This window comes from Phocoena phocoena, chromosome 4 (assembly GCF_963924675.1).
Source record: "Phocoena phocoena chromosome 4, mPhoPho1.1, whole genome shotgun sequence".
NCBI classification, from domain to species: domain Eukaryota; kingdom Metazoa; phylum Chordata; class Mammalia; order Artiodactyla; family Phocoenidae; genus Phocoena; species Phocoena phocoena.
The window spans coordinates 64,774,579-64,793,256 of record NC_089222.1 but is presented as its reverse complement, the minus strand read 5'-3'; the positions used below and the strand labels follow the sequence as shown (position 1 = coordinate 64,793,256).

Here is an 18,678-nt window from a genome sequence, read left to right as displayed (position 1 = left end):
AAGGAAAGGGACTGTGTCGCATTTCCACTCCATCCCCAGGGTCTAGCACAAAATAGGTTCCCAACATTCTTGATGGATGAATGAGTGCTTTTTGTCTTCTGTCTCTTAATGTTTGTCTCATATACATCATGTCCCATGTGTTCTATTCTTATTACCAGCTGTTCAGGTATAGAGTTCCCTTAGCTGTGATCAGAGGACCATTTCTTGCAGACTTGGATTAACCTTCTGTATTTCTCCCTAACCTGGGCATTCAGTCCACTTTATTCGGTCAATATACTCATCCTGGGAAGTTGTGGGAACTCGTCTGGAAGGAAAAAAACCTTGTCAGGTTTCTTTAAGGAACACCTTGGTTTTTGTTTGAGGATCTCTGTACACATTCTTCCAATTAAAAAAGTTATATTGGACTTCTGAAATGGGTAAGACATACCAGAACTATGGAAAACACAGAGCCATGGAACATATGGTCCCTCCCTTCTGGGAGCTTAAAATCTCCTGGGGACAGGCAAATATGCATGATCTACGGCAGAATATACATTCCATATACGACAGAAAAACAATGCAATGAAAATTCAGAGAGGGGGAAGATCAATTTCTAGCTAGAGCAATTTCCTCTACAGAAAAAGCCCCAGAGAGGAGTTAGCTTTTGAGCTGGAATAGGATTTTAATACGCATAAAAGAGCTGCATGGCAGTTTAGACCGTGAGTACAGCAGAAACAGAAGCAAGTAGGCCCAACTCTGTGGCCTATATATGTGGCCCTAATTAAGCCCTAACTCTTCCAAGAGACAGCCATGTGATCTAGAAAGGTAACTTACCACCTCTAGGCCTCACTGTTCTCATTTTGGTAATCAGACATTACCAAACCTAATGTTCCATCTGGCTTTACCATTCTAAGATTCTGTGCTTTGGCCCTCATCCAGCTGCCAAAATTCCTCTTTACAAAATCACTCATGTCCTCTTGGTTGCCAATCTAAATGACCAAAGGTCTAATTCCAGATCTGATGACTCTGATTAGCTGTGTGACAATGGACCATTCCTTTCACCTCCTTAACCTCCATTTTTCTCATCTATAAAATGAGGTAATTAGACTGAATGATCTTGCAAGACTCTTCAGGTCTTTGATTCCATGAGAACACAGATGCAGAGATGAGAGATAGAGAGAGATCCTTTTTGGAGAATGGAAAGGAAGAATGCACAGAGAAAATGGCATTTGTAGAAATTTGGAAGAAGAGCACAGAAAGGGTACTAGGGTGTCCTCAAGTGTATCCTACCACTAAAGGACTGTAATAATGGGTCCAGACAAGGATCACCATCCACTGATTAAGAGCTCTATAATGGAAGAGTCAGGCTGACGACACCTGAACCCACTAACCAACCTGAACATCACCAAAAAATGAGACAACTAAACTATGTGCCTCCGGATGAGATGCAATAGGAAATACACTGATAGGGTATTCTTGCCAAAATGTCAACCCTGAATTTGATCAAGTCTCCAGATAGGCTGGGAATATGTTTTAAAAACACCTCAGAGATGCAAAGTGTGGTCCGTCATGTATGCCACCTCAGTATCACCAGGGAGGATGTAGAAATGCGGTCTCAGCCCACCTCAGACCTCCCAAATCAGAATTTGATTTTAATCATCCTGAAGTGATTCGTATACACGTTAAAGTTTGCTCTGCTGTACAGGACAAATGACCCATTACCCATTTCTTTCAATAAAATATTATACGGCAAGAAAAAAAAAAGAACAGGGAATTTATAGATCAGAAGAAACCTAAAAGACGTATCAACCAAATTCACTCTGTAGACCTTTCAGACAAAACAATTTTTTTTTTTTCAAATGAGTCTGTTGAGGAAATTTGAACAATTACTGGCTATTTATCAATGTTAAAGAATTATTGTTACTTTTTAAGAATGATAAGTGAATTGAGATAATTCTTTTTTTAAGAGTCTTATCATTTAGAGATACATACAGAAGTATTTATAGATGAAATGATAGAACATCAGAGATTTGCTATAAAATAGTTCAAATGAACTGGGGTAGAGTTGAAATAAGATTAGCTGTGAATTGCTGAAGCTGAGATTTGGGGTACATGGGATTTATAATTTTATCTTCCTACATATTTGAAAATATCCATAATAGAAAGATTTTTAAAAAGAAAGTCCAGGAAGGAGTCACCAAAGATGGGAGAGACAATCAAGATAATGCAGAGGCAGGGAACCCAAGAAAGAAAATTTCAAGCTGAAAGGGGACAAATGCCCCCAGAGGCATCGAGGCCTGGGTTACACTTTATAATCTGGCCTGGAAGAGGTCATTCCAGAGAGCAGACACTGCCCAATGGCAGGAGTATGAAACAAAACAATCTGTGTTCTAAACTGGAGAAAATCAGCGTAATCCATGGCACCGTGAATCGAGGTCAGAAGACGGGAGAATTTCCTAGTTGCTAAAAACTGAAACAGGTCATCAAATAAATTATGGGATCTCCTTCTCTGAGGACCTTCCTAAATAGGATCGTCCGGGCTGAAATGCAGGCGGCCTCACTCAGATCCGCCGCCTTTTTCAGGTCACCGAGGCCCGCAGGTACGCACCCGGGGCTCGGAAAAGCCCGAGGCCCGGGCAGGGAAGCACCACTGCCCTCTCTCACCTCCTCGGTTCTCTGCCCCTCAGAGAGCACGGAGAACTTGGCGGGTCCTAGTTCTGCCCAAAATTATGGGGATTTTAAGGATCTGAGAGGTGGGGGAGGGGGTTGGGGGAATGGGATGAATACGACTACCCACCGGCCCTCCACCAAACCAACCATCCCTTGGCTTAGAAAGAAACTAGAACTATGGGTACTGTCGTCGCAAGTGGGGACGACTGTTGAACTTGCCGACAGCTGCGGCCGGCGCAGCAAGGCCTGAAGCAGGCGGGCGCGGGCGGCTCCCGGCCTGGGCTCCGCCAGATTCCTGAACGGCTTCCAGGCGGGCAGGAACCGGGCTGGCCTGGATGCACCCCACCCCACCCCGCGCCTGCAGCGCTGCTGCCTCGGACCCGGGCGGCCCGCGTCCGGCACCTCGCAGCCCGCGCCCACTCTGAGCACAACTTGGGGCGTGTGCGAGCTTGCTGCCGGGCAGCCGGGACAACAGCTCTCTGTTTCGACCCATACCCGGCTGTAAATACCTGGGTTCCGCTGCAGCGCAGCCTCGGCTCAGGGGCGAGCCTGCCAGCCCGGTCCTAGGTTAGCGATGGCCAATGGTGAGTACAGGGACCGCCGTCCTCCTTGCGCTCTCCCCAGGAGGCGCCCCCCACCCGGGTCCCAGCAGGGGGAGGGGGGCCCTATGACGTCATGGAACTATTGGAGGATTTAGCTCAGGAACCCGCCTGGAGCGGCCCTGGGGCCGGTGTTCCATTAAAGCCTACAGTGTACTTCTCTGGGCTCCACGTTCCCAGATCTAGCACGGCAACTTTCTACGTTTCCCGAGCCTTAAGCAGCCCTGGGGTTCTGAAAGAACTTAGTGTGTGGTGTCCAGGCCAAGAAGCATGGAGAATGGGCATGCAGGTATGGTCAGGCAAGGCTCCCACTAGCACGAGTTGGGCCAAGGGGCCATTAAAATGCTTCCAGCAAGATCTCAGGTAGTGGGAGGATGATTTCAGGCTGAAAAATGCCTCATGGCACAGGTGATATTATTATTAACTGTAATAACAATGCAGACTGTTTTGGAATGCTGCTGTCTTCCAGAGACCAGTCAAAGCCTCGAAGTAAGTGTTACTTCCCCATCCCCACCCCATCTTACAGATGACAGATTAAAGCTCAAAGAGGTTAAGGAACCAACACAGGCTCGCACAGCTGGCAAGTGACAGAGCCAGGATTTAAACCCATATCTCTTTGTCTCCAAGCCCAGGCATGCTCCTTCCAAGACAAGGCACTGCCTCTCCATTTCCAAATAGGTGCATTCCAAAGGTGGGGAGCAGCTACATCCAACAGTCCCCAGGCTCCCCCCACCTCTTCTACTTGCCCCAGTCCACCTATGACTCAGTGAGATAGTGGGGGAAGGGGACCTTCTATCACAAAGCAGAGTGAGGACTGTTTGCTCTTCCAGAGAGAGGTTAACGGCTTACCAAGTTAATAACTAACACTCCTAGCTTGTTATGACTAGAGATGGAGGGGACAGAGTACACTTAAAACAGCAGTAGGGAAGAAAGGTGACTTTATGGAATACCGCGTGCCAAGGACTGTGCTGTGCTAATGGTTTACTTTTTTTTTTTTAACACAAATCTGGCACAGAAGCAAGATATAATACTGATACCAACATTGACGTGCCAGGCACTGCTCTAAGTACTCTACAATACAGAGTAGTAGTGGGAGATTTCAATTATTCAAACAATAGCTGGAAGTTGAATTTTGCGACAAGTCTAGCATCAGCAAAAGTCCCAGTTTGCTGCACTGACTCTTTCGTCTCCGGAGTAGAATCTGGCATCTGACTTGCCTGGGTTTGCAACCGAGCTCTGCCAGCCTGTAGAGGGGAAGTTGTGTAGCCCTAAGCCAGCACCCTAACCCTTCTGAGACCCTGTCCCTTGGGGGTAACAATGGTGCCTCCCTCACGGTGTTCATGTGAGCATCCCAAGAGAGAATGTAAGGGAAGGACCAGCACAGTGCACAAGGAAGCTCTTGTCAAATAGCTGCTAGTATTATTACTTCTAGAAGGGAGGGGGCGTTTTGGCCAACAATGAATAAATTGAGGTCACGCGGAAGTCACCACAACCAACAGAGAAAGTGACTGAGTGGTCTAGGAGATGATAAGCGTTCAAGAACTCAGTGCTGGGCACAGGGTTGAGCAAAGCTAATTTCAGAGTTTGGAGAAAAGTCTGACCCAGTGAATAAGTCAGAGAATAAGTCTGACATTTATAAATCCCTAAATAAGAATATGTGTGGGGCTTCCCTGGTGGTGCAGTGGTTGAGAGTCCGCCTGCCGAATCAGGGGACATGGGTTCGTGCCCCGGTCCGGGAAGATCCCACATGCCGCGGAGCGGCTGGGCCCGTGAGCCATGGCCACTGAGCCTGCACGTCCGGAGCCTGTGCTCCGCAGCGGGAGAGACCACAACAGTGAGAGGCCCGCGTACCGCAAAAAAAAAGAACATGGAAAGCATACCTCTTTAGGACTTTGACATTCCGAAAGAGTTTTTTTTATTTTTTCCAGAGAGAGAGTAACCTTAACCAAAAATGGAAGAACAAATGATAAAGGTAGGTATCAGAGCCCAAAGCTGATCAATAGAGAGCTAACTGGCCTTGGAAAACATACACACTTGAATCCAAGTTGCTGGACAAACCTATAGATGGCATTCGGGGACCGCTCTGACAAATCCAGAAAACACAGTGGGTTCCATCCAATGAGAGGCAAACACACAAATGCCCCAGTTTTTAAAAATTAGTAAAGGATACATTCTGGAAACCACAGACTGATATACTTCATCCCAACCCCTGGCAAAATTCTGGAATAAAGTATTAACCAAGTACTTGCCCTTTACAGATACTAGTGGCTTAATATGAGTTCTCTTATTCCTTTTCTGATAGAGGTTGTAGGGTGGTTATTTAGGAAATGCTATTTGATCTCAGCACAATGTCTTATGTTTTAGTGGAAAGAGCACAGAATTGAGGTCTGAACACCTGGATACTAGTCTAACTCCACCATTAGTAAGTTGGGTGACCACAGGCAAGATCTTTAACCTCACTGGGCCTCACTGATGAAAGATAGGACATGTTCTCTTGGGTCCCTCTCATCTCTGAGTTCCATGATTCCATACTGTAATGAAAAGTGGGCTGGGTGACAGCCCTGTTCAGAGGGTGCAGCCCTGATAAGGCAGCCACACCCCAAGGGCCATTTAATGCACAATACCTGGTGTGTTAAACTGACCAAGGAGAGGGCTTATTCCCTGTTTTGCCCTTTATATATGTGTATTAATGGACTTAATCTGCAAATAATAGGAGAGCTATTGCATAGGGTCACAGAATGAAGATTTAATATAAACTAGATGGACTGGTGGGGGCTTGGGCTGAAAGTCAGATGAAATTAAATAAGTGCAAAACCCTCTAAGTTATTTAAAAATACCTACACAAGTTCAGGATGGGGAAGACTGGGCTGAGAAGTAGATGATGGGATGAGGGCCTGAGTGCCTGAGATGACTACCCACTCAAGCTGAAGTGATTCAGTCGTCATGTAGCTGCTCATAAAAGAGCTAGTGCAAACTTGATCATATTTAACACTAAGGGTAATGATCATGGGGGACATGTTGAGCCTCTACCTGGGCTCCCCACATTATTTCATTTCTGGGGCGTGATAATATTAGGGGATCCCAGCCCCAGGAAGTGCTGGTGACATTGCCGCCTGTGCCATCAAATTCTGCCATTGGTGTTCTTTTCAGTGCCAGGACCTTATGGAGTAGGACAGTAACAAACCGTAGTGTGTACAGAACGGGGCAAGTCCCACAGGAGGAGCCAGAGACTTGACAGTGCTCAACCCTGAGGCACAACTAAATGGTGGTGTGAGAGGGAAGAGAGAGAAAGGAGTGGGTAAGACTGAGACTCCGACAGCCTGCCATCAATCTGTGTACTTCCATTTGTAAGTTGTGTGACTTTGGGCAAGTTACTTAACTGCCTCTGTACCTCAGTTTCCCCAAAAGTACAGTGAGGGTAGTCCTGGTAACTAACTTATAAGATTATTATGAAGGTAATAAATGAGATGTATATAAAAGCCTACCTGGCAAATGGCAATGTTTAATGCATATACACAACGCTGCTGCTGCTGATGGATGCACATCATCGTGTACCCAGTGGGCACTTCCATAGAGGAGAAGGAGGTTCATTCTGTCTGACTTCAGAAGGGAGAATAAGACCAACGGGTGGAAGCAGGAAGGAAGAGAATCAGGTTCAACATTAAAAGACCTCTGAAATAATCAGAACTTCCTAATAAAGAAAGGAATTCCCAGTCACCAAAGAAGCTCACTCTCTACCATTTTGTAGCTGGGGAGACAAGTCATGGGGATGATAAGATACGATAAATTGAGAGCTGCAAAGAAATCAGGAAGTATGCCAAAATGAATGGCAACAAGCCCTACCTTTCTATTACTCATCTGTTAAGAAATCTCTGGAAGTTTGGATTTGTTGGTAACCTCAAAGATAGTGGACTTTTGTTGCATGCTTTTGATTTTTTTTTCCTGCCTCACATTAAGCAAGACGAAGAGCTTGGGCTTTGTAGTCAGATTCCCCAACTTTGAACCCCTGCTCTGTTATTTATCAACTGTGGCATCTTGGATAGCTTAGCTTACCTCTCTGGGTAATGTTTTCTTCTGTAAATGAAGTAAACTACCTCCAATCCTGAGGAACGAGGATCAGAGCTAATATATTTTTTGCTGCATTGGTAAGCATTATGCCAAAGTAGGCTGACTTTATAGATATGTGAGACGGGCAGATTGGAGCCTACTGGCCTTTTGTACCTGGCGGTGATGTGGGTGGTAGAGGCTGGATAAAGGAACTCTGCTACGTCAGCAAGCACATATGCCAAAATTGCACTTACGATAGAGATACAGGAGACAGGAAAATTCTGAAAGCCATCCAACTCTTAAAGTCTTATACTTCTCACAAGAGGGGTAAAATAAGAAGAGGTAAAATGAAACGTTTCTGTCATTTGTTGAGAATACGCAGTGTTAGGTTCTGGACTCAATGCTCCACCAGATCTTCACAATGGTTACGGAGGGGCAGGATTGATGATAATGAGGTTGGACTGGTGAACAGTTTGCAGTTGTCTTCTGAACCATCCCTAAAGCCCTTCTAGATCTATAGACGGTTCCTGGAGCTTTGTGCTGTCTCCCCAGAGCTGACCGGGACTGGACCTCCCTCACCCCACTGCAGTGGCCAAAGCATTAGGCCTGAGCAACGTTACCCAAGATTCAGCTTCTGACAGAGGCTGGCTGGTGGCTGACGGCCTTTCACATTCTCCTTGAGAGCCCACACCACATGTGCGCACACACACACACACACACACATACATACATACATACATACATGCCACCGTGGGTTGGGATATACTGAGGACACTAACGGATGAAATTCTCTCTCTGCCCCTCAGTGTGACGGAGTTGGCGTGGACCTGAGCGGCATCTTCCTTGAAGGCATTGCTATTCTCAACATTCCCAGCATGTACGGTGGCACCAACCTCTGGGGAGAAACCAAGAAGAACCGGGCTGTGATCCGGGAAAGCAGGAAGGTCGTCACTGACCCCAAGGAACTGAAATTCTGCATTCAAGGTAAGCCAAGCATGAGGAAAATTGCTCTAGGTCAGTGGGAGGGATGTTCAGGCGGGTCTGGCAGCAAACTGTATTAGGGTACTCAGCAGGCTCTAGAAGCTTCTACAGCTTTACAGGGACTCGGAGATACACTGACCCATCATCCCTGATGCTGCAATGTTTAATAACCTAATTGAGAAAAGTTACAATAAGGGAGCCCTAAATGACAGTCAGTAGTCAAACTGTGGGGCTCCATGAGGTTAGGGTCAAAGGCTGTTTGTGTCAAGGTTACCAGTGTCCTTCAGTAACTTAAATCCAATAGCCAGTTCTCAATCTTGATCTTGCTTCATCTGTCAGCAGCACCTGACCCAACCGATCACTCCTTCTTCCTGGAAACACTGTCCACTCAGCTTCCAGGACTCCACACCTTCCTGGTTTCCCACTGGTCACTCCTTCTTAGTCTCTTTTGCTGAGTCCTCATCTTCTCTCTAACCTCTTTATACGGGAGGGTCCCCAGCCCTCTTCTCTTTTCTGTCTGTACTCACTTCTTTGATGATCTCATCGAGTAGTGAGACTTTATTTAAATACCACGTGAGTGCCAGTGACTCAGCAAGTCCAAAACTGATCTCTGACGTCCCTCCCCCAAACCTTCTCCACCCACAGCCTTCTCCATCTCAGTTGACGATAACTCAAACCTGCCCGCTGCTTAAGCCAAAACACTTGGCACCATCCTCGATTCCCTTTTATCTCATATCTCATACCCAACCCATCCAAAAATCTGTTAGCTCTACTCTTTAAAAACATCTAAGATTCCTACCACCTTGGTCTGAGCCACCATCCCTTATCCCCTGGATTACTGCAGACCCTCCCAACTGGATTCCCTGCTTCTTCCCCCACCCTCTACAGTCACTTCTCACCACTGCATCAGAATGCCCCTGGGAAAATATGTCTGTCCATGCCACTCTCCCGCTCAGAATCCTGCAGTGGCTCAGATTGAAAGCTAAAGCTCTTCATGGGGCCTAGAGGGTCCTAGATGGTTTGGCCTCTCGTCACCTCCGGACTGCATCTTCTTTTACTGCCCCCTCACTCCCTCTGCCTCTGCCACCCTGCCATGAGCTGACTCTTCTTCCTGCCTGGAACAACTGGGTAGTGTGCCTTAGAGGCCATCAACTACCCACCAGGATACAGGACACAGCTTTCTGAGAGTGCCCTTAAAACTACCTTCAGCCCTACCCCTCACCAGCCACTGCCACCAGCAAACCAGACAGGCCTCAATCAAAGTTCCTGGCAGGTCTGCCTCTTCTGTGGATCAGATGAGCAGGCCCCGCTGATCCGCAGGGATTCTCAGTGGCCTGGTGAGCCAGAGTAGGGGTGTGGGGAGAAGCCGTATGTGAGGGCTTTGGCAAAGACCCCACCTGAGGAGGCAAGAGAATGGATTCAAATCCAAGTGCTGGCACTAACCTACTTTTTGGGACGTTGGTCTTCTTTGCCATAAAACCAGCATCTGGTATAAAAGTTTTGATGACTGAATGGATGGGATTGACCAGACCACTGATTTTTAAACCAGACCTGCCTATCGAAAATGAAGTCCTGGGCCCCAGCCCAGATCTCCATAATCAATCTCTGGGTTGGTTCCTGGGAACCTAAATTTGTAATGAACTCCCCAGACGATCTGGTGGGCTGCCAGGTTTGAGAACCACCGACATAGACAAGTGTCCAGGAATCTGGGTCTGGGTTCTTTGATGTCCCAGGTGGTTAGTCCTAAGGCTGGATGTGATCCCACCAGTAGAAGGAAACAAAACTTGGCCAACCATTGAGGGAATGGTTACTGCCTTATTTCAGACCTACCTATTAATCAGATTGTCGTATTCTGAAGCAAGGTCATCAAGAGGGGTCATCTGCACACCTGTGTCCTTTAAGAGAAGACTTGGGAATTTTTTTTTTCTCTGCTTCCCTCTTAAGTCCCCTTTATTTCAGAGTAAACTTTTCAATTTGTATAAATTATTAAACTGAATAATGTGTTCCTCCTTCCTCCCTTGGCAGGGGAAGTTGTGGGTGCTAGCAGAGAGTGGGGGAAGCATTGGAAGTTGTAGAAAGTTTCTGCAAACTTTCCCACCCCAGTGTTCCCACCCCAGCCGCCACTCTGGCATCCAGGCAGAGCAGAATCAGGGCAGAATCCCCCTCCCCTCAGGCAGGGGCTGGGGGCCGCTCTTGCTGAGGATGTTTTCTGGTTGGGGCTCAAGGACAATCGTCATCTTCCCTTGTATGTCTTACCGTATATCTTCCCCTTCTTCAAGCAAGAGTAATGTGTCTGCTGATCGCTCATGACCTTCATGTACAGGAACTCTCTTCCCCAAATCCCCCTTTCCCACCCCAAGAATATGCTTTCAGAGCTAAAAATGCAGCTACTTCCTGTTCTTTAGATGAGGACAGGAGCTGATCAGAGCAGAGGCTGAGGAGGGAGTCTTGGCTTCTGGGCTTTGCAGAGAACGAACCTACAGTGAAAGCTTTTTCTTAAAGGGCCATGATCTCCTTTAAGATGAGATGTTAATGAGGAAACGCTAAAGAGGCAACCCATTTTAAAAAGTGGAAAAGCATTGGCCTGGGGGTCAAGAGTCCTGGGTTCCAGTCCAGACTTTGCCTCTCACTAGTGTATGATGTTGGGCAAGTCCTTTCAACTCCTTGGGTTTCAGTTTTCATTATCTGTAAAATAGGCAAATCTGACAGTCATACAGGTTCCTGTAGAGCATAGGTTGCTTACAGCTCCACAGAATTAAGGCACGGCCAGGTTTTGGTCTAGTGGACTCCTTGAACAGAATTATATGGCAGGTTTCTTCCTTCTTTCGGTGTGTTTTGTCTCAGTTACAGGCCAGTGGCTGAGAAGGTAGGGATCTTCCTCTGCAGGCTCTTTATTTGTTGGGATTTGTTATTCCTTGGCAGTTTCACTAGGGCTGGAGGGGAGGGAGAGGTCAGAAGAGAACAGTGGGAGGGAGGCGGTTTATCATAGGAAGTGTTAAAGGAGATGACAACAGAAAATGTTACTGTCAAATCTCATCACAGGTCAGTCTTTCTCCTTGGAAAAGCAAGCCAAGAAAGAAGGTCAATCAAGATTAGCGTGGAATGAGTTCTATAAAACCATTGGCCGATTAGAAAGCAAGAAGTGGTCCTGGGAAAAGCACCAAGCTTGCAGTTGAATGACCTGGGTTTAAATTTAGGCTTTACACTTTCTAGTCTTATAAACCTTGGAAAGTTACCCAACCTCTCTGAGTCTCAGCTTCCTCACCTGTAAAAGTGGCGTAATAATACCTAGCTTGTCATGATGATGGATGTCAGAGTGCCTGGAACATAGTATAAGCTCAAACTTTAAATTTTCTCCTCACCTTTAACGCTATGTTATGTTGGGGCATACCAGCTGAATTACTGATTTTGAGGTTCTCAGGGTTAGCATTGCCACCTATCTGTACTATCACTGAGAAAGAGCAGAGATCCTGCCAAACTCCAGCCCAGCCTTTGCCCTAGCACATTAAACCTATACCATCAATTGTACCTACTGCCTCCTTTCCTAGACCTTTCAAATTCCAAGGATGGAGGCTGGATATTACTCATCTTTTCCCCAGTGCCTGACCCTGTGTAGTTAGTCCAAAAAAGGTTATTGGGTAAATGAGAGGTACCTGGGCAATGGTTCTTTTTAGTTTTTATAATACCAGTAAGAATAGTGACAGGTATTTATATTTCATTTTGGCTTGCAGATAGTTTTACATATATTAACTTAACCTAACCCTAACCAGAAACCTATGAGCAAGGTTATACCCATTCCCCTCCATGTCCCTATTTCATAGTTGGGAAAAACAGAGGCCCAGAGAAGCAATAGGACTTATACAATTTAGGTCCAGTGGTCGCATCAGAACCAAGTCCCTGATTCCTAGCCTAGCCCCAAGTGGCTAGTGTCCAACTAGAAAATTTATTTGAGGTCCTACTATGTGTTCTGCACAAGCCAGACACTCAGAAAACAGGAAGCATTTATGTTCCAGTCCAAGGAAAGGCTCCATACACACTTGGTTGAAATTCTGCTCCTCCTACAAGACCTACCTCAAGGGCCATCTCCTTCCTAGAGCCTATGGTGGCACCTCTGGGAGTGAGTCTGGCCTCCGAATTCCTAGAGCATTTAATTTGGGCTTCTGTCTTGACAGTACACTGATTATGGGTTGCCTTGTCTCGTAGGCACGTGTATCCTCATCATATTTTTCTCCTGCCAGTACCTGGAAAATGGGGAGCATGTGTTCTTCATCTCTGTGTCCCCTTCAAAGCCTAACATCCTACCTGGCTCAGGTTGTTCTACAGAAATGTTTGTCGGAGGGCGGGGGGTGGGGGGGGAAGGAATCTTGCCTTTGGCCTGTGAGCACAGTGGGCAGTAGATTCTGGAGCTGGACAGGAGCAGACCCTCAGGGAAAAATCTTAAAAAAAAAAATAGTCTTACAAAGAGTTCGATGCAAATATTTGTGAGACTGAGAATTTAGTTTCATGGAACCATTAGAAACTCATTTGATAAGTAAGATGTGCTGGCTGTCTTCAAATAAGTAATTCAAATATAGCCTGGAGGACTTACAGCTGAGAGTCGCTGTAGAGTAAGGGACTGACCATTGAACTAGAAGCTAGAAGACCCAGACCTCCCCACCACCAGCCATGTGATGTTAGTTGAATCATTGAATTTTTCCAAGCCTCCATTTCAACCCTTGCAAAATGGAAACAATTATAATCTCTCTCCATCAGCATAGTCACCTTGTTTTGAGAGTTAAATGAGATCATCCATGTAGAACACTTAGCAAATGCCTGGGACGTGGTGAGCGCTTGATCAATAGTAATCAGAAAAATTGTTAAGTGATCAGTGGAAGGTGATGAGTATTTAGTACGTGAGAAAAGGGCCAAATTGAGAATTTCACTCTCTTTACTTCTGCTTCAGTAATTTGGTCTGGATTGTCTTTAAATTACCTATGGTTCTAACAGCCCACAACCCTAGGGTTACTTGTTGGCACTGTGCTGAAGTGTGTTTGGCTGTTGATGCCAATGTGGAGGTTCCACCTGAGCGGCTATCCAGCGAAGCCAGGTGAGGGTAAGGGTGCCAAGCCTTGAAGCACCAAGGGCATGCATGGCACAAGCTAGATCAGTCCCCCCTGAGGCTAGGGAGCGAAGCCCTGGAAGCTCTGCCATTGTTTCTCTCCGGCCCCACCCTGGATGTGAATGTGGAGACTTCCTACACATGGTCTCAGACTCTTCTCTGAGGCCCGTGTATGCCCCCATCCAGCCTTCAGCCTTGAGCCAGCAGCAGCCTTGAGGCTGTGTCACCCAGAGCTGGCTCCCTTACCCTCAGTGAGGTTTCTTAGTCAACCCCACGTGAACTGCATCCAGGGTGTCCTAGACAAGATTCTAAACAGAGAGGGCAAAATCTCCCCAGACTTTCACTAGGTAATAATTTTTGCAATTCCTGGTAAACAAAAACAGGGAGACCTTTGGTAGGATATACATTTTGAGTCAGTTTCCCAGCAGCAGTGACAGGCTTTCTGTCATTTATTCAACACACACCTTCGAAACACAGACCAAATGCCAGGCACCAGGGCACATTGATGAGCAAAACCAGATCGAGTGCCTGCAGCCATTAGGGAGTGCGGGAACCAGGCCTCAGTAAAACAATCCCACAGATAGGCATGTAGTTCGGATCTGTGATAAGTGCTAAGAGGGAGAGTCGCATGGCTACTCAGCACCCCAGCAAGGCCAGCCAGCCACTGCGTGGCTCACAGATAGGCTCGCTAGCCTGGAACTCAAACCACCTAGCAGGCACTCACACAGGCACCCTCCTGGCAAAAGCATACAGTCATCAAATCTGCCACCCAGATGCCAGGGTCTTACCTGGGAAGAGGAAAACCCTCCCACTTCAAAGTCAGTTGACACCACTACTTTGTGGGCACAGGTGGTTCAGCCTGCCTGTGCACTGTGCCCATGTGGATCTTCACTAATTGCATGGGTCTTACCCTGAATCCCAAAGCCAGATAAAGGGACGCCATCCGGCTGTCAGAGCTCCACCCTCCCGGGTGGTGAGCCAGAGCTCAGAGGAGACAATAGGATAATCATGAGTGCATGAGTTCACTGCTTCTCAGGGCTCGTCTCTCCTCACTTGTAGGAAACCATAGCAGAAAGTGGCCGGTTGGGTTCAGGAGCTGTCCAGGGTGGTATGTTCCCAATTTTCCCATTTGGTGGAGATCTGACCAGAAAGACAGTCGTAGTGAGCAATGGCCAGCCACTTACGGCTCATTCGGGTTGAAAAATAGAAATGTTCCTAAAAAGTGTGCATTTCACAGAGGCCTCTCTGGCCAAGGTCTCATCTAGGGGCTGAGATGGAGCAAGGCTAGCAACCCCTAAAGAGCCTGGCGGGCACTTGGGGGGTGTGCGCTGGGACGCCCCTCAGCGCTGGGAAGTAACCATGGCAACACACCAGTCATTCCTCTGCATCAGTGGCAGGCCTACAGAGAGACTCTGCTCTGCTTTTCACAGGAAATCACAGCTTTATCACTCAGTCCCTCAAGCACCCACGTTGGAATCAACATGCCCCAAACCCAGATGAGGCATTCTCTTCTCCCTCTTTACACACCCTCCCCCTTCTCCTAAAGCCCATTGCCCATCCCCACGTTCCCTGCCTTGTTGATGGCATCACCTGTTGCCCAAGCTAGAGACCCAGAGTGATGCATTTCCCGTCACAGCGGCTCATGGAACTCTCCTGTAATTATTTGCTCACATGGTGTCTCTCCCACCCAATGTGAGCTCCTCGGCTCCAGATATCATAGTTCCTTCTACATCCCTGTGCCTGGCACGGCCTCTGAGACCTTGAAAGAGCTTATTAATATTGGTTGACCAAAAGCACCCAGGGTCAGGGGCACCTGGAGCGGTAAGATAGGGAACCGTGTTTGATGGGATGAAATTTGTGTGTGTGATGCTCGTGAGCAATGTTCCAGAGCTGCTGTGCCAGCATCAGCCTGTACAGGAGGCCAGGAGGTCTGCCTTCCATCCTCACTGGTCCCTTCTCCAAGCCCCTATGTGTTCCCAGCTGCCTCTACATCACACAGTCTCTCCGTACCTGTCAGGGTTGCCTGCTGGGCTCTGCGGGTTAGGCTAGGTGTGTTTTTGCAGCTTCCAAATCAGGGCCACACAGCCTGATTCTCAGGTCTATGTAGTATTGAAATCCCAGACTCACTGGTCTCTTAGAAATTTAGAGATCCTTTTGTCCTCTAGATAAGGAGAGGGGGAACCAGCAAGGTGAAGTGGCTGGCCCTTGGCCAAACCCCGACTGAAACGCAGGTCTTTTAGTTCACACAGGCCAGCCCTCTGTCCACTAGAGCAGAGGTTGGCAAGCTTTTCCTGTAAAGGACCACATAGTAACTCTTGAAATAGTTAGGCTTTGTGGGCTATGCAATCTCGGCTACAACTGCTTACCTCCAACCCCTCAGCGTGAAAACGGCCATAGACCACACGCAAGCGAATGGCATGGCTGCGTCCTAGTCCCCCTTTATTTACACAAACAAGCAGCAGGCTGGGTTTGGCCCTCGAGCCGCGGTTTGCCCATCCCTGCACTAGAACCGCACGTGGTCCACGGCCACAGCAAGGGCATCACCTGAGATTGTCAGAATGTAGGCCAAACCTCCTGAAGCCCAATCTGCCTGTCAGCAAAATCCCCTGGTGATGAATGCTTACTCAAGTTTGAAAAGCACTGCACTGGTGGGCCTGGCTGCTCCCCCGAGGATGCCAAGAAGATACTTTATAGATTAGAAAAATGAGGCCTAGGGAGATTAATTGACCCATCCAAGGTCACACAGACTGGAGGACCTGGGACTAGAGCCCTAGTATTTCACACATGGAATTCTTTCTATACACACCAGACCACCCACCCCAGCCTCCCCATTTCTGCCTGTCCCTGACCCAACCCTCATTTACTAGAAGTTCAAGCGAAGTGATCCTTCATTCTTCCGCAGCTGACTTGTGAATCAGGAGGACGCTGCCTCCAGCTGAGTGCCCCCCCACACACCCCGCCAAGATTGGGAGGGGTGGGCGAGGCAGAATAGGGCCTCCGGAGGCTGTTCCACGTCCGCAGAGGGAAACTTGCTCATACAGGTTCAAGCTGGAGTTAAACTCCAACTGAATTCCTGCCTTAGGAGGTTTGTTGCTCAAAATAGAACCAAAGAACCAAGGACTTTCATTTTTCACATGCAGAAGAAACTTCTAGACTGGCTGTCTGGCAGGCCTAGACATCTTAGATTTTTCCCTCTTCTGCTTGCCCCATCTTGACCCACCACCAACTCCTGTTCCCCTGTAGCAACTTTAATATCTGGCACCTCCTAAGACCCAGCCCACAGCAAAACTCCATACTGGCCACACGCTCTGCACAGCCTGTGCTTCTTGATCTGTTTTTAAGTCGTGCAAGAAGTGCTTCATCTTCTTAATTAATCAATAAATATGTATTGGGCTGTTGTTTGCTGAGCACTTATTTATGGGCCAAGCTGTTGCCTATTTAATTATTTAATCTATTTTATGGCTGATGCTAATGGAGTTAAGTGACTGGCCGAAGAATACAGATGATACCCAGTAGAGCTGATTCAAACCTGCCTTCAAGTACCGAGTGCTCCAGGTGCTATAGAGGGTGCAAGCACCAGTGTGACATAGTTCCAACCTCCAGCAGATCTCAGTCTAATGTAAGAAATATACGTAGAACGATCGTGTTACCACTGGCATGATAGGCAAGCACCACGGAGTGGCAGAAACAGAGTACGGTTAGAGTGTAGGAAGTAAGAAAAGGAGGGGCTTTCCTTAGGGACTCAATCCCCTGCTGCCCAGCACTGTGCCAGGCACCTAGGAGGTGATCAATAAATATTTGATGTATGACTGAATGAATGAATGAATGAATGAACGAACGAGATAGAATGTGTGTGTGCCAGTACTTGAAGCCGGAAAGGATTGGAAAGGACAGAATGAGAGAAGAGGCACATGGACTAGAGCATTAGCACACAGAAATAGCAAAGGGGAAGACTGGAAACGTAGAGACCCTTGAGTAATGTGCCATGGAGTTTGTATATGATCCTTTGAATAATGGGAAGAGATGAAGGGTTTTAAGCCAAGAGCAATAGGATGAGAGAGCAGCATGCAGTTTGGATTCAAGGAAAAGGAAAGGAACTGGCAGCAAGGAGGCCAGTTAGGAGGCTGGTGCAGAACACAGGCTTACAACTCTGAGGCCTTGAATAGCAGTCAGTGGCACAAGAGGAAAAATGGACAAAAGCCAACAGGAAGTGGACAGACAAAGGGGACACTACCGTGTGGATGATGCCTCCTTCCCCGCAAACCACCCAACAGGGTCCCCGCTTCTTCTGCCCACAAGCTCAGCCCTCTCCTGTCTACCTCCACCCCAAAGCCCTCCCCATTACCAGTGGCTGCTGTTGGCAGAACGGATGCCTTAAGCAGGGCCCTGTGTCTTTTCCACCTCCAGCCTGCAGCCAGCACCCATCTCTTCCCATTTTCCGGACAATTCATCCAACACTTGTTAAGCACCTACTTGAATTTAGCACCATATGCTAGAAATATTTTGCATTCATCATCTCGTTTCAGTCCCCTACAGCACCCCTGAGAGACACTTTATAATTAGAAAAATGAAGCCCAGGGAGGTTAATTGACCTGTCCAAGGCCACACTAATTGGTGGATCTGGGACTAGGGCCAAGTCCAAGTATACCAAACCTGGCATTCTTTCCATTCACACAATACCCTCCCCCACCTCCCCATTTCTGGTTGATCTTGACTCAACAACCAGAAAGTCACAACTATCCTTTTGCTTTGCCTTTCTGGATATGTGCGTCCCTCTGAGCTGTGATTCATTTGGTGGGTGTAGCTCTCTGTAATGTACCTTATGTGTGTCATGCCTGAGACTCAGGCTTGAGTTGAACTGGAAGATCTCACCACTAATTGATTGATTCTATTATATACACTGTATGTGGAATTGAAGCTTCTTGAGCTCAGTGGGCAAAGTAATGCCAGATAATAAACCAACTAGTATTTCACCTTCAGGCCAAGAGAGTCAGCATTCCATTTAACAAGAAGTCTCCCCTGCGAGGAGCTGAGGATAGGCTCACCCCACTCCACGCCCCCTTCCCTGCACTGAGAGGTCCCACCATGCCAAGATGTTTGGTCTCTGCTTTGAGTCCTTTATTCAGAGCTTATTTTGGGGGTCAGACCGGCCTTGGTTTGAATTCCAGCTTTACCATATGCCAGCTTTGTGACATTAGGCAAGTTCCTCAACCTCTCTGAGCCTCAAGATTTTTTTTTTTTTATGTTGGGATAATAGTGTCTATCCAACAGAGTTGACACAAAGATTAAAAACAATAAAGCTGA

The 18,678-nt window shown here is 47.3% G+C and overlaps 1 protein-coding gene across 4 annotated transcripts in view; it reads left to right on the top strand.

Moving 5' to 3' along the window:
- DGKG (diacylglycerol kinase gamma) overlaps positions 1 to 18,678 on the top strand; it is a 165,435-nt gene that overhangs the window by 124,095 nt on the left and 22,662 nt on the right. For all 4 annotated transcript variants that reach the window (XM_065876667.1, XM_065876666.1, XM_065876665.1 and 1 more), the window contains one exon: positions 8,102 to 8,279. In XM_065876667.1, coding sequence (XP_065732739.1) covers positions 8,102 to 8,279 — 178 coding nt within the window. The remainder of the gene's footprint in view (positions 1 to 8,101; positions 8,280 to 18,678) is intronic.